General features: G+C 34.0%; 1 protein-coding gene and 4 non-coding genes across 5 annotated transcripts in view; all 5 read left to right on the top strand.

Moving 5' to 3' along the window:
* The window catches only part of LOC111062079, a 353,400-nt gene that overhangs the window by 133,316 nt on the left and 202,099 nt on the right, over nucleotides 1–17,985 (top strand). The window contains exons 2-3 of the mRNA XM_039437063.1: nucleotides 11,454–11,570; nucleotides 15,016–15,256. Of these exons, the coding sequence (XP_039292997.1) occupies nucleotides 11,454–11,570; nucleotides 15,016–15,256 (358 nt within the window). The remainder of the gene's footprint in view (nucleotides 1–11,453; nucleotides 11,571–15,015; nucleotides 15,257–17,985) is intronic.
* Trnay-gua lies at nucleotides 445–535 on the top strand. The gene is given in 2 exon segments: nucleotides 445–481; nucleotides 500–535. It is a non-coding gene; the product is annotated as a tRNA-Tyr (tRNA).
* Nucleotides 628–718, top strand: Trnay-gua. The gene is given in 2 exon segments: nucleotides 628–664; nucleotides 683–718. It is a non-coding gene; the product is annotated as a tRNA-Tyr (tRNA).
* Trnay-gua lies at nucleotides 8,868–8,958 on the top strand. The gene is given in 2 exon segments: nucleotides 8,868–8,904; nucleotides 8,923–8,958. It is a non-coding gene; the product is annotated as a tRNA-Tyr (tRNA).
* Trnay-gua lies at nucleotides 9,271–9,368 on the top strand. Its single transcript has 2 exons — nucleotides 9,271–9,307; nucleotides 9,333–9,368. It is a non-coding gene; the product is annotated as a tRNA-Tyr (tRNA).

Below are 17,985 nucleotides of genomic sequence, written 5' to 3'. Positions count from 1 at the left end.
TAAATTTCTATTAATATTGATAGTTAGGTGCGTGTTACCATAGAAAAGGTAGCACTTATTGAATGGACTAGGTGCATTTTTCTAGAATTTTTCTCCATGGTGCTACTCTGAAATTGTTGGCAATATTAATGAATGAATTGATAAATGAATATAACTTTCTTCAAAAATTGTGAATAAGTTTATTTCATTATGTAATTCAAGCACATTATTTGATAATATTTGTAGTACATGAAACATATTAAAAGTTGATTTTTTTTTAATTCTATATTTTCATGAGTTGAATAACATGGAACAAATATGTGACACCGTATCTGAGACCAAGCCAATTACATAATCTTCACGGTTATAACCGTCTCACTTCTCAACTACTCCATTGAAGTGCTGATAAAACCTGTTCTTGACAACTTGAGAATGAATAAGTTTGAATCACATATAAATTTTCATCCTCTGGTAGCTCAGTTGGTAGAGCGGTGGACTGTAGTGTGATAGATTCTCAGAAATCCATAGGTCGCTGGTTCAAATCCGGCCCGGAGGAAAATTTTTTGATTACTTAGCTCTTTATTGAAAATTTTTATAAATTGTCAATTTGTATGAGTGAATTTTCAACAATTCATTGTTATATTTCATCCTCTGGTAGCTCAGTTGGTAGAGCGGTGGACTGTAGTGTGATAGATTATCAGTAATCCATAGGTCGCTGGTTCAAATCCGGCCCGGAGGAAATTTTTTTGATTACTTAGCTCTTCATTGAAAATTTTTATAAATTGTCAATTTGTATGAGAAAATTTCCAACAATTCATTGTTATATTTCATCCTCTGATAGCTCAGTTGGTAGAGCGGTGGACTGTAGTGTGAAAGATTCTCAGTAATCCATAGGTCGCTGGTTCAAATCCGGCTCGGAGGAAAATCTTTTGATTAGATTGCAACTGTCTCAGCTTTTTCAAAAGTTGAACATTTTTCTTTTTGTTCAATTTCTGAATACCTCCAGTTTAGATTAATTTTATGTGATGACGTTTCCCTTGACTTTCAGTAATTGAATTTCCAATGATTTACTAAAGTATTCAATTCTTCAAAAATGATGAAAATTGTCCGTGTATCACACTTCCTGTGATACATATTATGTGGATGCTTACATCATATGTCATGGTATGAGGAAATTATATATTCTCCCCAATGATAAATTTTATGAATAGAATTTGAATGCCTTGTGCAAACTCTATGTTTACTCACATTGTTCTATGATGAATATTTTTCCTTATAAATTTCAGGACTAAGCTTCACAGGAAGCTAAATTGAAGGCGATGCTCATTATATCCCATGCTACATACAACATTAGAGTATTTTTAGAACTGAAATTAAGTTGCTTTAATCTTTCATTGTTAATATTCAGACATATTTCACAAGTTTGGCATCCTGATAGAACTGTTGAATAAGGTTTCTGGCTTCCCCGCAAGGTTGGTCGAATGGACTGAAGCGTTGATCCCTTCAGTCTGTTAGCACTGATTGGTCGTGGGTTCGAATCCCGGCGGTAGGCTTGGACGTTCGATCTCCTCATCAACCACTCACGCACAAGTGAAAAATCAATGTGGGCGTCATACGCAATAGAAAAGAACAATATCGAATTCTATTTTTTTAGAAGATTTTTTCTCAATCTTCCCTTTTCGTGACTGAGGGTGAGGAATTGTACCCAACGGTTCTTCTATATAGCCAAGTAAATGACGAGACACATTTGCTGAGTATGTCTTCACCTTGGCACGTGGAGTAAATAGATGTTAGAATGGAAAATGTCAACAAAGACTGGAATAAAGAATGAAAACCTCGTCAGCATGCACTGATCTGTATATTTATAGATGCATCGGAACGTATCAGTATGGTGTGTTAATGGGTCCCAATACAAGACACGGGTTTTTGACATTCAAGAGTGTTTACCGAGCTACTTCCTTGCTCCTCCACTATTTTTTCACACATATCCTTCTCACTTCATCGATTTACAAAACTTTATTTACTCTCACTTTCCCATTCATCCTCTAGGATCTTTTTCCTAACTGCACACTCTCTATGTCCTCTTCCTCTTGTTTTATACTCCTTCTCCTTCTTTTTCGTTTCAATTCTTCCTCCTCTATTTGACAGCCGGCACTTTGTTGTGTTTATTTGAGTACCGGAAGGATCCTCTCGTCACCCCTTACTAGAAAATGAGACACTTATAGCCGACATTACAGCTATTAACAAGAGACAGAGACCTTCAACGGTACTTTAATTCCGATCTTTTATTACTCTATAGTCTCTTCACGGTCTATTTGTGTTTCTTCTAAGTTGTAAAGTGATCTAGTATAGGTGATACATGATAGATCCTTCTTTGAGGTACTGTGTTGGTTCACCATAAGTTCTTCCTCATTTTGTACCTATTACATTTTTGTAGAACTTATATTGTTGTTTTGGAATCACTCCATGACTGAGAAAATGATTAGGCTATAAATTCATATTTGATTCCATTCTATTAACTGCAGTGAAGTTGAGATGAAGTTCAATAAAGAGTTCAATAAAGTAAAGTTGACTATAGAATAAAGTGGAGTTGATTGCATAATCAATTATCCCAATATTTCATATTTATATCCTCTCTCACAAGCAATACACATTATAATATCATACAACCTAATAGGTGAACTTGTTACTGTTCTTTTTTAAAGTTATAAACTGTAATTTCAAATCAATCATCCAGTAAATATAATTTTTCTGTTATACCAGGTAATCCTCTCACACTTTTGCTATTCTCTTCAAGTTTTCAGCCAAGTGTTCAACAAAATATTCCACTCTTACTTTTATTTACATATTTAGTGGCTAATATATCATCACAACATACATCTTACATAATTAGCTTTCGGCGAGTCCATTTGTAACCGCATATTATTGCAATGTTGTAAACAAATAGGTGCGTCCAGTTAGGTGTCAATCTTATTGTATCCAAGGTGTCTCATTTATAATAAATAATACTGTACTCTGGTCGGCACTTATTAGACAAACATACATCGCCATAAATACACGTTGCTTGAATACATTATTTTTGCTGTTACATGTGTTCTACCTGTCAGTTCCCTCATACATGTACATGTTATCTGCTTTCTAGCTTGTTAATGTGGCGACTTTTTACTCCACCACCTTTCTCACTCACCCTCTCTCACTCACTCACCCACTCACTCTCACTCGCTCTCTGTTCACCACCTACCACCCCGTTGGTTTCTATGATGTCCATTCATTCGCTAGTATCGAGTGTGGATTGCAAAATACAGTACTATACTATATCTGTTTCTCCAATTCTTTTTACTTATCTTTGTATCCCTTTCACTGTTTTTCGTATCACCCTCTTTTTTCTTGTTTTTTCACTTTCTCTACTTGTTTTACGATTCCACCATTTCGATCAATTTCGCTCTCTTAGCAAGCAATTCAACTAACCTTTAATTATCACTAATATTATATTTCTCTTATTCTCTATAACCAGATTTATTATGTTCTATCTCTCCCTTTTTAAAGAGCCTTCTTCCCTAAAAAACAGGAAAAGCCCTACTTTCTATGTATATTTCCATCTTCTCAACTATATGTATCCAAAATCTTCTTACCTTATAAATAGTATTTGATTTTATCATAGAGAAAGGATAAGCGTAAGAAACTTACATCTATTTGTTTGTCTCTGATATTATCCACCAGTGTTTTCATATCCCATTTCTTTTTCCTCTTTATTTTATTCTCTTTCTCCTCATTCTTCCTATATATTTTTCGTCTCTATAGTATAGGGCTATGAAGGTTGCCTTCTATCAGACCTTTCCTATAAAGCCCTGCCTTTACTTCTGTTTCTTTTTCTAGCAACATCTTCATCTCTTTTTAATTCTATTGTCATTCACTTGCTGCATCTCTCTCCTTGAGCAAATTTCAATAACATTACAGTACTTACTTATTAATACGTCTCACTTATTCTGCTGTTATATCTGAAGGTGTGGGTTTAATTTCTACCTGAACATTTTCTCAACCTAACATAACATTTACTTGGTATGTGCTCTTGATCCGGTACGGTACACGATGTTCATATATTATGATAATATGTAATTATATATGTATTATGTATTGCTTTTGCTAAAATTAAGCTATTTATTCATGTGAATTGCTTCATCGGTATTATAAAAGTCGTTTTGCATTGACAATAGTCGGAGCAGAGAGAAGTTAGTAATAATTGGATCTTTCCTGTATCTCTGATTGGAGATTTCTATGCTTAGTAGTTGTGGTTGTGAAAGATAATTCATTGAATAAGATAAAGTCTATTAGATGAGATAAGTCGGATTCATTCCGCATCTCCAGATATCTAGGAATGCTTATGATTCTCTTCGGTGTTTGTACTTCTTCGCAGGATTCATTTTCACGCCAAATAGAAGTGATTTATGGCTTATTAGTTGGAGATAAATTATATACTGAACTCATCTTGAATTTCAATGTAGGTGATGAAATATCTTTCAATCCACGTTTCAGTGTTGAGAAGTTCTGCAGCATCTAAATATTTATTCAAGCATCATTAATTTGATAAATGGCTCATTCGTTGGTGATGAATTGGATTCTGTTTAAATTTAGAATTATTAGAGTGCTTGAATATTATGAGTACCCACCTATCTCCGACCTCATTTTATAGTTTTGTAAAACATGGCTCTGCATATTAATAGAATGTATCTATGCAGAATAACTATAATATGTTGTTGTGAGAGGTAGTGAGTGATCTATGATAGGATCAATGAATAAGATTATGTATATTCTGCTATCAGACTGCTTCCTAGAGAAAAGCTTATCTTTTACTGCACAGCAGGGATAGGAATTCTTGGTATGTTTCGCTGATTCTGGACTTAAGTTGTTTGGTAGAAGATATTCTGAAGGCAAACTGTAATTATTTAATTGATATCATGCATTCTCCAGTAATAATAATAATAATTAAAAAATCTTTATTTCACTTTCTTACATAATTCATCGTTGAAAATAATACTTTTTTTACAGCAATGGCCACACGGCCGTCTGCCATCAGTTGGCTTTTAAGTAATACAATTTTTCTTTATTTTATAAATCATACATACATTTTATCTGCAAACCTGAAAAAGAAATTACAAAATAATAGATATTCATTATATAATTAATCAATCATTGTGTCCTTTTTTTCTAATTTCCTATCTTATCTCTATTTCATGTGTTAAATTCCTCAATGAGTTGCGAGCGATATCTCCATGCAATTCTCACATACAGTATTTTATTAATTTCTCCCAGCTCTCACCATTTAACTGCTCTATTACTTGCTGCTCGGTCAATTCACGTTTACCACAAACCTTCCATCCAATTTCTGATAAAATAGAACATCATCCTTAAAATGGAATCTCCATTCTCCAGTATGCATCATGCATTCTCCAGTATTACACCTTTGTATCCATTAATTAAACAAATTTAGAAACGTTTTGAATTACTCCACCAAATCAAATGAGAGCCAATCTTAGGTTCTTGCTTTCATTTGAATGGATACAAATTCTTTCTAGCAACTCAATTTTTATAAGAATTCAATAGCTCAGTCAATGAAGACATTGATGCGCAACAAATTAGGAGTAAGCTGAATTTATGGTGTTAGTACATCATAGCTTACATAGCAGGGTGTTAGTCATAGTACATTGAACACATTTATATGTTAATATGATTGAGAAATATGCTTCTACCAAATGCGAAACAAACAATATATATTTGTATAAAATAAGGCATATTCAGAAAATTTAGTTAATTAAGTTAGATAAATGATATGATTACTTATCTAACAATGTAATCTAGAGAATGCTTACAACGTCATGTATACAAAGCTCCATATTTTAATGAATAATAATCAGTTGATTAGTATTCGTCGCATAGTTCCATAGATTTCAGTGATCCAGTGTCACGTGGGAAGAGAAAGTCAAACAAGGAAGGTTAATGGACAGTGGACTTGTAGATTGGATAGGAAAATATGGAAATGTCAACTACTGGTGCACTGTTGTGTCAATATTTACTGTCGTGGTGAGGCCGACAATGCAACACTCATATTAAGTTTTGTTTATTGTTCGTTCATATTTTCACGTGGAGATTGTTTCACGTGAGATGGAATGTGTGGTGGAGATGACTAGCTCCAGCTAGATCCAGCTGCGGTTGAATTCACTTTTATTCTGTCAGCATTCCCTGTAAATAACATCAATACTCCCCATCTAAGCAATTCTGAAAGTTTAAAGTGGATCTCACTATGGGAATAGGAGAAGGAGGATGATAATGAAGCTATTTCCATTCCAGTGGTGGACTGACTGGAGAACGTGTGAAGGATAAAGAGAAGTAAATGATGATTAAGAGTGGAAAAAGAAGAAGGAGAGGATGAGGCTGGAGGAAATGAGAGGGGCGAAAGAGAAAATGATAATGGAAAGGAGGTGAAGGTGAAATGAAGGTACAAGGTTGGAGGAGAACAAAAAGAAGCTGAGTAAGAAGGAGTTGTAGGAAGAAGAGGAGGGAAGAAAGAAGAACGTGAATAAGAAGCAGAGGATTAGTGAAGTTAGAAGGAGATCGAGGACGAGTAATAGTTTAATACAAGTAAGAAAAACAAAAGGAAAATATTGGTGGGAGGAAGAAGGGAGTGCAAATAATTTGAATAAATATGATTTGATGTGGTTCACTTTGATTTGTTCTAGGCAAAATGTAGAAGAGTAATGAGAAAAAGTAACGGGAACGTGATTCAGTGATAAGAATGTTGAAGAGAGAAGTCAGTGAATTTCAGAAAAGTCAAAGAGATAATGAGAAGGAGGAGAAAGGATGGAAGGAGGAGGTTGAGGAGAAAAATCAAAAAAGGAAAAATGGAGGATTGATTTGGTAAAGTGGCTCAAAACACCGTGATGTTTCAGATTTAGTTTCATTCGGAATTTTTAGTAAAAGTTCATGAGAACTTCAAATGACGGAGGACTACTAGTAGAATGACTGACTATACAGACTATCCAAATGACCATTTCATTAGAATGACTATTATAGAAAAACGAATAAATCTAATATGGCAATTCAATCATGAAGGCAAGAAATAGCATTATAACTTGAAATAGATGATAAGTTGGTGAATATGACGAATAACAAAAAATAAAAATTAGAAGATGATTGACATGAAGAATGAACGGAGCAAGCAATAAAAATATTTAATATTCAAGTTAAAGGAAAAGAGACAAAGATATAGCACCAAGATACTGTATAAATAAAATATAAATCTCAGTACCCTTTTAAATTATTTCATCACATGTTGTGAAAATAATTTAAAAGGGTACTGAGATTTATATTTTATTTTTATTAAGTAACCGTGAAGAAAAAATACAGCACCAAGATAGTACACTGTATATATGACATCGTAGCACTGTATATATAGATAGATCAATATAGCATCAAGTGATAGTAAACTGAGTACAGTGAGTATAGTACTTGTATATGTGAAAACAGTGTCATAATACTGTATGTAGTTTAGACCGGTGTTAGTTTCTCATAGAAAAACTTTATCTATATTACTGTATAGCAGAGTAAGAAATCTGTATAATATACAGTAGTTGTACCGCAGTGAACAAAGCACAGTGTAGTGAAGTGAGATAACTAGACGATCTTAGAATAGGATGATTAATTGGAGCATGTTATTCTCGAAACAAAAAGAAAGAGGCGAAAGACAAGTAACATAACGAGAAGGTGAGGGAATGAGATAAGGAAGATGTTCAACGTGGGTTGGAATCGTGATCCCCAGTTACTGACGGGATGACAATCGAGGTGTTTGCTTGAAGAGGATCTCTACATTCGAGGAAGGGGTTGGAGAAGAATGAGAGATAACGAGAGAGGATGAAGGCGGAGGAGGTGAGAAGGAAACTAGAAATGAAATTCGTGCACCAGAAAACCTTTGATATGTTGAATGCGTGTTCAGTTACATGTCTAAATGCAAGTCCCGTTTATTTTCTACTCTTCACTTTTTCTATGGCATGGTCTACGTACGATATTTTTAGAGTTGCATGAGACAGAAGAAATTTCATTCATTATTACACTGTGCGGGTTATATAAATGATGATTTGGTGACTACATCATGAAATCATTGGAGTTCTTTATAAATCATGAATTCAAAGGACTCCAACTTGACAATACATAGCACACATTGAATAATTGACCGAGCGAAGTGAGGTCTAAGATTCAAGTCGTCGGTTTGGCATTTCTCTTAATGTTTAAATGTTTGAATGTTTATAATTATGTTGTGCGTTTACGGCGAAACGCGATAATAGATTTTCATGAAATTTGACAGGTATGTTCCTTTTTTCATTGCGCGTCGACTTGTATACAAGGTTTTTGGAAATTTTGCATTTCAAGGATAATATAAAAGGAAAAAGGAGCCTCCTTCATACGCCAATATTAGAGTAAAAATCAGACTATAGAATAATTATTCATCATAAATCAGCTGACAAGTGATTACACAGATGTGTGGAGAAGCCAGTCTATTGCTGTATTTCCATAAGGTCTATAGTTTCAATCAGGAACTTGTGGATGAGAATACTGCGTGAGGTCTACTGTTCACAGAACTACTAGTAATAATTAGTGAACAAATTTAAATTGAGTGGGATAGGCAAGACATCTGAAGACAACTCAAATTGCATCCGAAAATATTGAAAGTTGTCCAAATCTGATAGGAGAAAAAATATTTTTTCTCCTTGATAACTGACTCTAGACTCTGTGGTTTTGCTTCACATCTGACATTATGTGATAACCAGTTTTTCTGCTTGGCAGTATCTAGAGTGTTCTTACGAGTATATATTTGAGAATCATATGTGTTTTAGTATCCTCTGGTAGCTCAGTTGGTAGAGCGGTGGACTGTAGTGTAACAAATTATCAGACATCCATAGGTCGCTGGTTCAAATCCGGCCCGGAGGAGAAATTTTTTGATTAGCTTGCCTTTTTATTGAAACTTTGCACCCATTGTATTTTTTATCATTTATCACATGCTCTCGTGATTGAATTTCGAAGAACTTAATTTGTGATTTCATCCTCTGGTAGCTCAGTTGGTAGAGCGGTGGACTGTAGTGTGAAAGATTCTCAAATCCCAGTAATCCATAGGTCGCTGGTTCAAATCCGGCCCGGAGGAAAACTTTTTGATTAGTTTGCCATTTTTACTGAATTTTTTCTTGAATTTCGAATACAGTTTTTACGATTGAAATTACGAGCAACACTTAGTTGAATTATTATCCTCTGGTAGCTCAGTTGGTAGAGCGGTGGACTGTAGTGTGAAAGATTCTCAAATCTCAGTAATCCATAGGTCGCTGGTTCAAATCCGGCCCGGAGGAAATTTTTTTACAATTAAAAATCTATATCTGAGAAATTTGAAAGGAAGAAATTTCTCACCTGTAATAGACCTGCAGTAAAAAGTAAGCATCAGCTTGCTGTTTCAATGCTTTTAAAAAGCTTTTTTTTACTATTGAAAATCAATGATTAAAAACCAATTGAAATCAATTCTCAGGTCCTGAATCACTTCAATTTGTTCCAATATCTGGAACAAAATATATTACTGGTTGTGATTCTTCTAAGTTTTGGACATTGGTCGTTTTTATTTTATTCTTGTTTGATCAAGTAGTAAGAAGGTAAGTTTTAATCCACTATGGGGTTGGAGAGAAGTTGCAAGATACAGATAAAAAGAGAGACTGAATTTGTTTGTGAGAAAAATAATTAGGAGAGGGCCATGAGGATAGAGATAGCCTGAGTTGAGTAATATTGTGTAGGTGTAAAAATGTGAGAAAGTTTTCGAACCCGAGAAATTAGATGAGTGACAGGCAGCAGTTCGTGAAGATGGAATTGGATGGAAAGAGCAGTGCAAAAGTGGAAAGCAGAGAAAGAGAAACAGAGGATTACGACCTACCAGTCATTCGTTTGAATGTTATTAAAATATAAAAATCGTCGGAATTATAATGAGCTTGAAAGGATCGTGAGTACGCAAAATAGCTTGCTGGCTCATTATACCCAGTTCAATTATCTGAAGTCAGCACTCAACTAAATATTGAATTTGAAGAAGAAGAAGAAGAAGAGGTCGGCACTCAACTGTCTTCAGGTTCTTGCTTTTAAAATGAAGCTGAGAAATGTTCTAAACTTTAGTTTAAATATATTTATATTCGTAAATCTCTATCACGATGATGATGTATCTGTATACCTATATCTATGGAGATCAGGTGTTGAGCAATAGACCAATAGGCGGCTCACTTTGAAGTGATGATGATGAAATTTTCGGTGTATTGGTTTCTACTGCCATAATCCATAAAACAAATGTCTCAATCTTGCGTATATTGGTTTTCGTGTTTGTAATTCAGTTGTGTGAATGGATGATGGGTCACAATAGTTCAACTCCTCTCTATACATTGCAGAACGTAATTTAGTGTAATTTCGTAGTTTTAATAGATGAGTCATTTCAGGCTGTGAAATTTTTTATTCTTTCTGGACTTCAGAGGGCTCTAGCTACTTTACTTTCAATCTTATTGAACATTTTTCAATGTTTTATTCCTGTATTGTGATTCCTTTCATTCTATTGAGTAATAATCCCTGAAAGTTCCTGAAAAGTTAGAAGGAAAACTGTCATTTTAAAGTTTTTGCTCTTTTAAAAGTGAATATCTCGAAAACTAATGGAGGTATCACAAAACTGCCTGCTAGACAAAAGAAACTATTGTATATCATATTTTTTGAGAAAAATAATTTGAATTCCAAATCTTCAATAAATTATTTTGAATTCCAGCCCTGTTTAATGCAAATTAAATGAAACCTGTAGCTGAAGAATAATTTTCATTTTTTCTGATGGTACTTCCACAGTTCATTTAATGGTTGCTATTTTCCGCGTGGTGTTGTTCATAGTTCATACTATTTCACTCATACTGTCAATTAGGAATTTAGTAAAAAATGGGTTGAAATTTGTGACAGTAAACTCAAATCTGGCTTAAGAAATTTATAAATAATTGTTTGAGTGAAAATTAAAAATTGAAAAAAAGGTAAAACAACCAGGAAGCTTGAACTTGAAATCAAATTGACTTTATTTTCTTTCTGTTTAAGTTGAATATAACCCACAACAAGATACAAACTGTGAGATACAATCTATTGAATATTCTCACGCCGAGTTCAATTCTAGAATGTATTTCACATTCAGAACATATTAATTTTGTTGAAATAATTTTTTATAAGGACGTAATTCGACATTTTTAATGCTCTAGAGCATTTTTAATGTTCTAGAATCATGTTAATTTTTGAATTAGTCTTTAGACTAGCTAGCTATATTATTCACAAAAAAAGCCAATTTGTTGAGTAACGTACACTTTTTTATGACTCAACTACAACTGCTGTACTACAACTATACATTACTGTTTAATAAATGTGTTGTTATTGTTGTGTTGCAGGGGTGTTTCGAATAACAACATAAACAACATCAACAACAACAACAATGCCACACGCCGCCAAAGTAAGACTGACACTAGTATGCAGGTGGACATTGCCAGAACTGCCACTTCACCCAGGTAACAAATCAATAAATTGATTCAATCAAAAATCAAATCCGGTTAATTAAAAAGTAGTTACCGTAGGTTGCAAATTAAAATTGAATAACTGAAAAATATATTTTTCAAAACATTGTGCCGGGAAGGTACAATATTGATTGATATTTTACCTCTAAAATATTGAAAACACAAAAGATGTAGACAACTACTGTTGACTACATTTTTACCCTTTTTTCATTTTTTTTCACTTTTTTCACTTTTTACATTTTTTCACTGTTGACTAAATCACAAATTTTATTGGTAAAAAGACAAACATGTTTCAACACTTACTTAAGACTGGCCAATAACGGTGGTGAATGCATGGTAAAAATATAAATAATCCTGATAATATGATAAATAGACATGTACATGTCAAACATGACATATTTATTATGCGCACACACATGTCCATCATGCATGTTTTGTCATCAGCGGTAGGCTTCTAACATAAGATAGACAACCAATAACGATAAATAAACTAAAAACTCGTAAAATTACAAATTAATTTAACCTCAAATGTAGCAGTGAAGAAAAAATGACCAAATAATAATATCCAGTGTACTGGCTGGCTCAGGTCTGGTGTCAAAGTTTTCAGGTCGCAACTGATCAATTTCAGGGCCTCTGACATGACCTAACGACTGCTTTTTAAAATGAAAAAAAAAATTGTGGACACAAAAACGTAATCTCAAAAAAAGTTTGCTCGAAGCCTTTCGCTGTGATGACACAACAATTCATGACGTCATGTGTATCATGCGTGTCCTACAGTCATTGACTAGTCTAAGGTGTCGTCTTCAGTGAGTTGGAATATCTAGAATATTATTTTATAAGCACCTAGTTAGTTAATAACTCATCATTTCACCCAAACATTGATTCAATAAGCAATAACTTATACTAAAATATAAACCTGAGTGCTTCCAGTATACTTCATTATTTCATCTACCTACAAATTCCCGAGGTGTGATAGAATCAGTTAACTCGGCTTTTCCAATCAACCGACTGTTAATTACAGTCAAACTCATCTCTGCCATCCATATTATTATTGTTTCCAACTTGGAATATAGTGAGGTTCACTCAAAACTGTCAGCATTGATTGAATGGCAAGCAATGACGTTACTTTTCAAAGGAATGCTGACAGTTTGAATTGAATCTCACTAAAGCTCTCGAGTTTCTGTCTAAACTGGAAGGAATGAGGGAGGAGGAAATTAGTTTTCTTAATGACCTGCTACCGTCTGCAAGACGATGACAGTGATGTTGGATGGATGTTGTCAGTGTTGTTGGGTGGATGCGATTGAGATTCAGGAATTTTGGTTGCCTGACATCCTATGATTTATGGTGAGGTAATTTGTCAGGAAAAGATTACCATCTCGAAGCCTGTCAGCTGTTTTGAGTGGATTTTGAATGCGAGATAATGGTTGGGAAGATAGATTAGGTAATGATGATGTTTGGAATCAATTTTTAGTTGCGATAGAATGAGAAATTGTATGGTATCATAAGTGATTTCAGTTATAGAATCACGATAAGATACAACTTACAACACAATAACTATTGTAGGGCCTAGTAGAAGACATTTTAAAAGTACATTGAAAAGCAGGTAGAGGCAGCCTGTAAAGCATTGCCACTGTTGAAAATGCTAGAAGTTGAGGATTATTCCGATAGATTGGTGAAACCATAGAGTAAAGATACCGTTCAATCATTTGCATCTAGTAAAACTCTTATCAGAAATACCAATAATTTCGATTCATGATAGATAAAGTAGTTTGTTCCATTTTTCTAACTTCACGGCTGACAGTAGAAAAAATCAATGTATTCAGTGAAAAACTGATCGTTACTGGAGGGGTTAATTGATTGATCGAGTACTTTATTTATGTAGATTACAATATATATACTGGCTTATACACTTATATACAATAGTTTACAATACAGCAAAATTATAGATGAATTTACATAATATAGACTAAGGAAATAATTATTGAACTGTATATGAAAAAGCAATTTGTAATATAATAACTATAGATAATTATATTGTTATGCATCTACATAAATTGGCGGAGCTTTGGACATATCAATGTTCATTCTTCGGAAAGAATATTAAAAATATCCTCCCCACTAACCTTCTACCAAAAGAAGAATATTTGGATAAGAATTTATTTTTTATATTTTGGATAAGAATGGAAGAATATATGATACTATTTCAAATTGACCCTCTTTATCGCTTGAAGCAACTCAAATCACAAAATTTTCATGCTTTTATTTCCTAAATTGAAAAACAGAAATTTAGAAATTAGTTATTATAATTCCACTCATGTTATTCAAGAACATTTGAAATGTGGTCACCTTTATTATACACCTCAATGACCGCTCTAGCTATTCAGCTCACGAATTATGTCAATTGTTCAAGGATCTGTGAAAATGATAATTTATGACAATGCATTCATGAATATTCATAGCTTTTTTCGAATATGTTATTGTTTACAGACCGATAAACTATGGTAATTAACTTTTATCCAGTTTTTGTTAGTGGTCGTTACTATCTATGCAGTAATCCTGAATTAATTAGCCATTGTTTATTTTGTGTTATTAATTTTTTTCCAAGATAGCGGGTGTATTAATGAAGGAAGATAATCTCTGTAGTTGTGAGAAGTATCGAAAAAAAACAATAGAAGTGTGTGCCAAAAATACAGATGGAGTAGAATTTTAATGTAGCAGGTTTTTATCATGATGATAGAATGCTTGGTTGCAAAATATGGATAAAATTATGGTGGTTGATAAGTTTTTTAATTAAAAATGTTTAGACCCGAGTCAAGGTTTTAAAGTAGAACTGGGAATTTGCTTTTTATGGTATTGTTGTGGTTTAACATTCATTATGTTTAATTTTTATTCATGTGTTTGTTATCAGATGATATCATATACATCATATGCTGTTCAGTTTTCGAGGAGTATCTTGTCAGATATTTATTCTATTATATCTTCAAGGAATTCAGCAGAAACTGTTTCTAATACAATTAAGTCATTTTAATATGCTGCTGAGTTTTACTTGTTGTAGAATATCCCCCAATTGATTAGATTCTCATACACAGTACATTGTCACTTCTAATTGTTGTATTGTAATTTGTTAAAAATGAGCAATTTCCTAAATACCCCAGTTGCACGTACAACCATTTAATTAAACCATAACTAACTGCTGAGTGAATACTTTTCTGCTCTTCTTGGTTCTCGTTGCATTTAATATTCATTGAATTACTCAATCAGGGCCCTGTTGCATGAGCTAATACAAGCTAATATTTTAAAAATGTCGTTCTCTAATAAACAGCTGACTACTAATATTGTTAGTTTGTATTTTCTCATGCAATAGGCTCCATGAGTTACAATTTTATACTTATTCAATTTTAGTTCTCATAACTACGGTATTTTTATGTTTGATTTGCAGAGCAATCCACCCGGTTGTTGATGAGAAGGCGGCACTGGTTGTGGCGTACGGTTTGCCGCCCCTCGGTGTTGGTGGCGGGGGCGGCGATGACGATGCATGCCGGGAGGCGGCGATGCCTAGCGGAGGCGGCGTGTACCCTCTAGCGCCCAACATCTGTGTGGAGGCGGGCCGCATCGAGTTCATCAAACCCACGCAAGATAGCGCCACCTCACCCAATCTTGAAAAGTCCGATCCTGCCAAGGTTAGTCCTGGAAATCCGTTTCCACTTCATTCATATTATTTGAAAAAAGGGTATATTTACTAGGTCCCTCGTGAAAAACTTCTGTTATTCTAATTTCAGGTTATAGAATTTTCAAGGCTAGAGAAAGTTTCCATGAAAATTTTCCTGTTCAAACACTTCATCCAGACAATTTCATGTTTCTACTGATGGAAATATTTCTGCTTATACGTTGATCATGTTGCATCCAATTTATATAATATTATATTGTCACAAAAAGGGGCGGAACAAATATTTGCAGTATCGTATACTATATTAAAGTACAATAATGAGATTACTTATTCATGCTTTCATGAGAGGTTAACATCTCGATTGGTAATTAATATCATTATATTGATTTGATATTTACTTTGCAATTTACTTTGCTGGCGGGGTTGGCATAGTGGTAAGAACCGTTACAAACTTTGATCTTCTAGCACTGCCAGGTTCGTGGGTTCGAATCACGCTATTGACATGGATGCTCGATCATCTCATCAATTCACCAACGCACTTTACATTACCCACACACAAGAGAAAAAATTAATGTGAGCATTATCAGCAATAAAACATTTAAGTTCATAGTTTGTTATAGCTGCGTTTAATCCTTATAGATTCTATTAGATTGAATGAAACTTGACAAATACATATGTTCATCATGTGTATGATAAGTTATGTATAGGTATGCGCACTCCAATTGAAAACAATGAATCAAATCTAATCAATCGTCCGATGCGTGCCGTCCGTCCGATGACGATCTGTGTGCGCCTACCTTTATCCGTAAGTACCTAGCATAAAAGTAGATGATAAGTATTGAACACGTGGTAATCGATACTTTCCCATACTCTGAAGCTATATTCAATCTTACTTTTTGACAGTATAAGAAAAGGAATCTGTATCCTTGAACTCACTCAGTATTAATATCAATTCAAACATTTTGATTCAGGTGAATTTTCAAAGTAATGAATAAACACAATATTTAGGTTTTATCAGAAAGTATCAATATCCAAGTTCATCATCCATCCTCATTATTCAAACAATTAGTGTACCAGTATCCGATTTTGCTGGCTTCCCTTGTTTTCCTCAGCTGCCATGCAATATCACCAATGAATAATAATTCAATTTGTCAGCGCCTTGGAGAGTGATATCCATCCTTATTTGTCAACTAACTCCATGCAAGAGAGAGATGTGCAACAAAGATGGAGAATAGTGTACCAATTTCGTCTAAGCGTGTCAACGTCACTGCAGATCCCAGCTGATTGCAACCTTGGTACACAGGGTGCTATATCTATTCATTTATCTCGATGATAAGGGGTTGAAACCAAGTAAACAATGATAATATATCTATGTTAGAGTGAGTGTAGATGTATATCTGTAGACTGTAGATTTGTCCTGATGGTAAGGATCGTGTGCTTAATCTTCATTAAACGTTGTGTTAGAAGTGTGTGCTGATGTTGGGGGGGGGGGTGTTAAGGGATGCACAGATGAAGAGCTTTGTTGTTATCTTTGAGGCTAGATATCTTGACAGTCAGGTGGGGTGGTTATCATATATTCGGTAATGTTTGTTTAATATTAACCAACTGAGGCAACATATACCCACCCATCCTTGCCCAAGCACACAAATATGTAGACAGTTCACATTAGTAGAAGATTCTCAGGTTTCCCTCGCATTTGGTGGGGTAGAAGTTCCTGCGACCGACCCCTCAAGAGTATTACACTGATTAAAGCCTTGCAGGATCGAGGCACATCATTGTTTCACACCTGGAATGATGGGGAGCCCTTCAGCCCTTCTGACACGCGCGCATCTTTGGCATGTGTCTGTCTAGGCCGCTTTTCCCTTCAAGGATCGCTTGTTTTGGGTTGAAATGGTTTGTGAAGCAGAAAAAGGGGTGATGCAGGTAATTTTTGTGAATGATGTGTTTTTGCGGAGAATGGGGTTAGAAACCCCAATATTGTTATTGTCATTTTTCGGTATTTATTTATTAGATCTATCCCATTCAAAAACTTCTCAAAATTTTTATTTATTTATTTATTTATTATAGGTCTATCCCATTCAAAAACTTCTCAAAATTCTTATTTGTAATTTTTTTTATTTGTAGTTTGAATTGATTGATATGACTGTAATAATATTTTAGAGTGAAAATACCTCAAAATATCTCATTTTTCGGTATTTATTTATTTATTAGGTTAGCAAAAACAATACAAGGATCGGAAAAGGAAAAACAGGATATTGCCCAAAACTTCTTCAATTTCCTAATTTAGTTTCGAATTGTCCAAATATTATACACAGGTTATGTCCATTCCTGTTTATGTTTTTGATAGAAATATAGGGTCGAAGGAATAAAATTTCTTGTAAATGGTTTTTAATGTTGGAGGTTGATTGTATCTGTTCTCATAAAAATGATGTTACTCCTCTCCTAGTGTTTGTAGTCTACTAATGACTTAGTCACATTAATTGTACAATATCAAAGTATGTTATCTCACCCTGCTTGGTGGTTTACAACCATCGAATAAATTCATTTGTAATCATTCAATGTTTTTAACATTTTATTCAAATAATATATTATTAATAGTAAAGTCTATGCTTATGTATTGCTTTATTATATAGAAGAAGAAAATTGTCTGCTTATAATGAGTTTCAAATGATTTTCTAGTTGTTTCAATCAAAAACACAACCGTATAGAACATGGAACTAGTGTTTTTTTTAAATTGAGTCC

The sequence above is a fragment of the Nilaparvata lugens genome, chromosome 10 (assembly GCF_014356525.2).
Source record: "Nilaparvata lugens isolate BPH chromosome 10, ASM1435652v1, whole genome shotgun sequence".
Lineage (NCBI taxonomy): Eukaryota > Metazoa > Arthropoda > Insecta > Hemiptera > Delphacidae > Nilaparvata > Nilaparvata lugens.
Note: the sequence above shows the minus strand (reverse complement) of the source record. Positions and strands in the feature narration are given on the sequence as shown.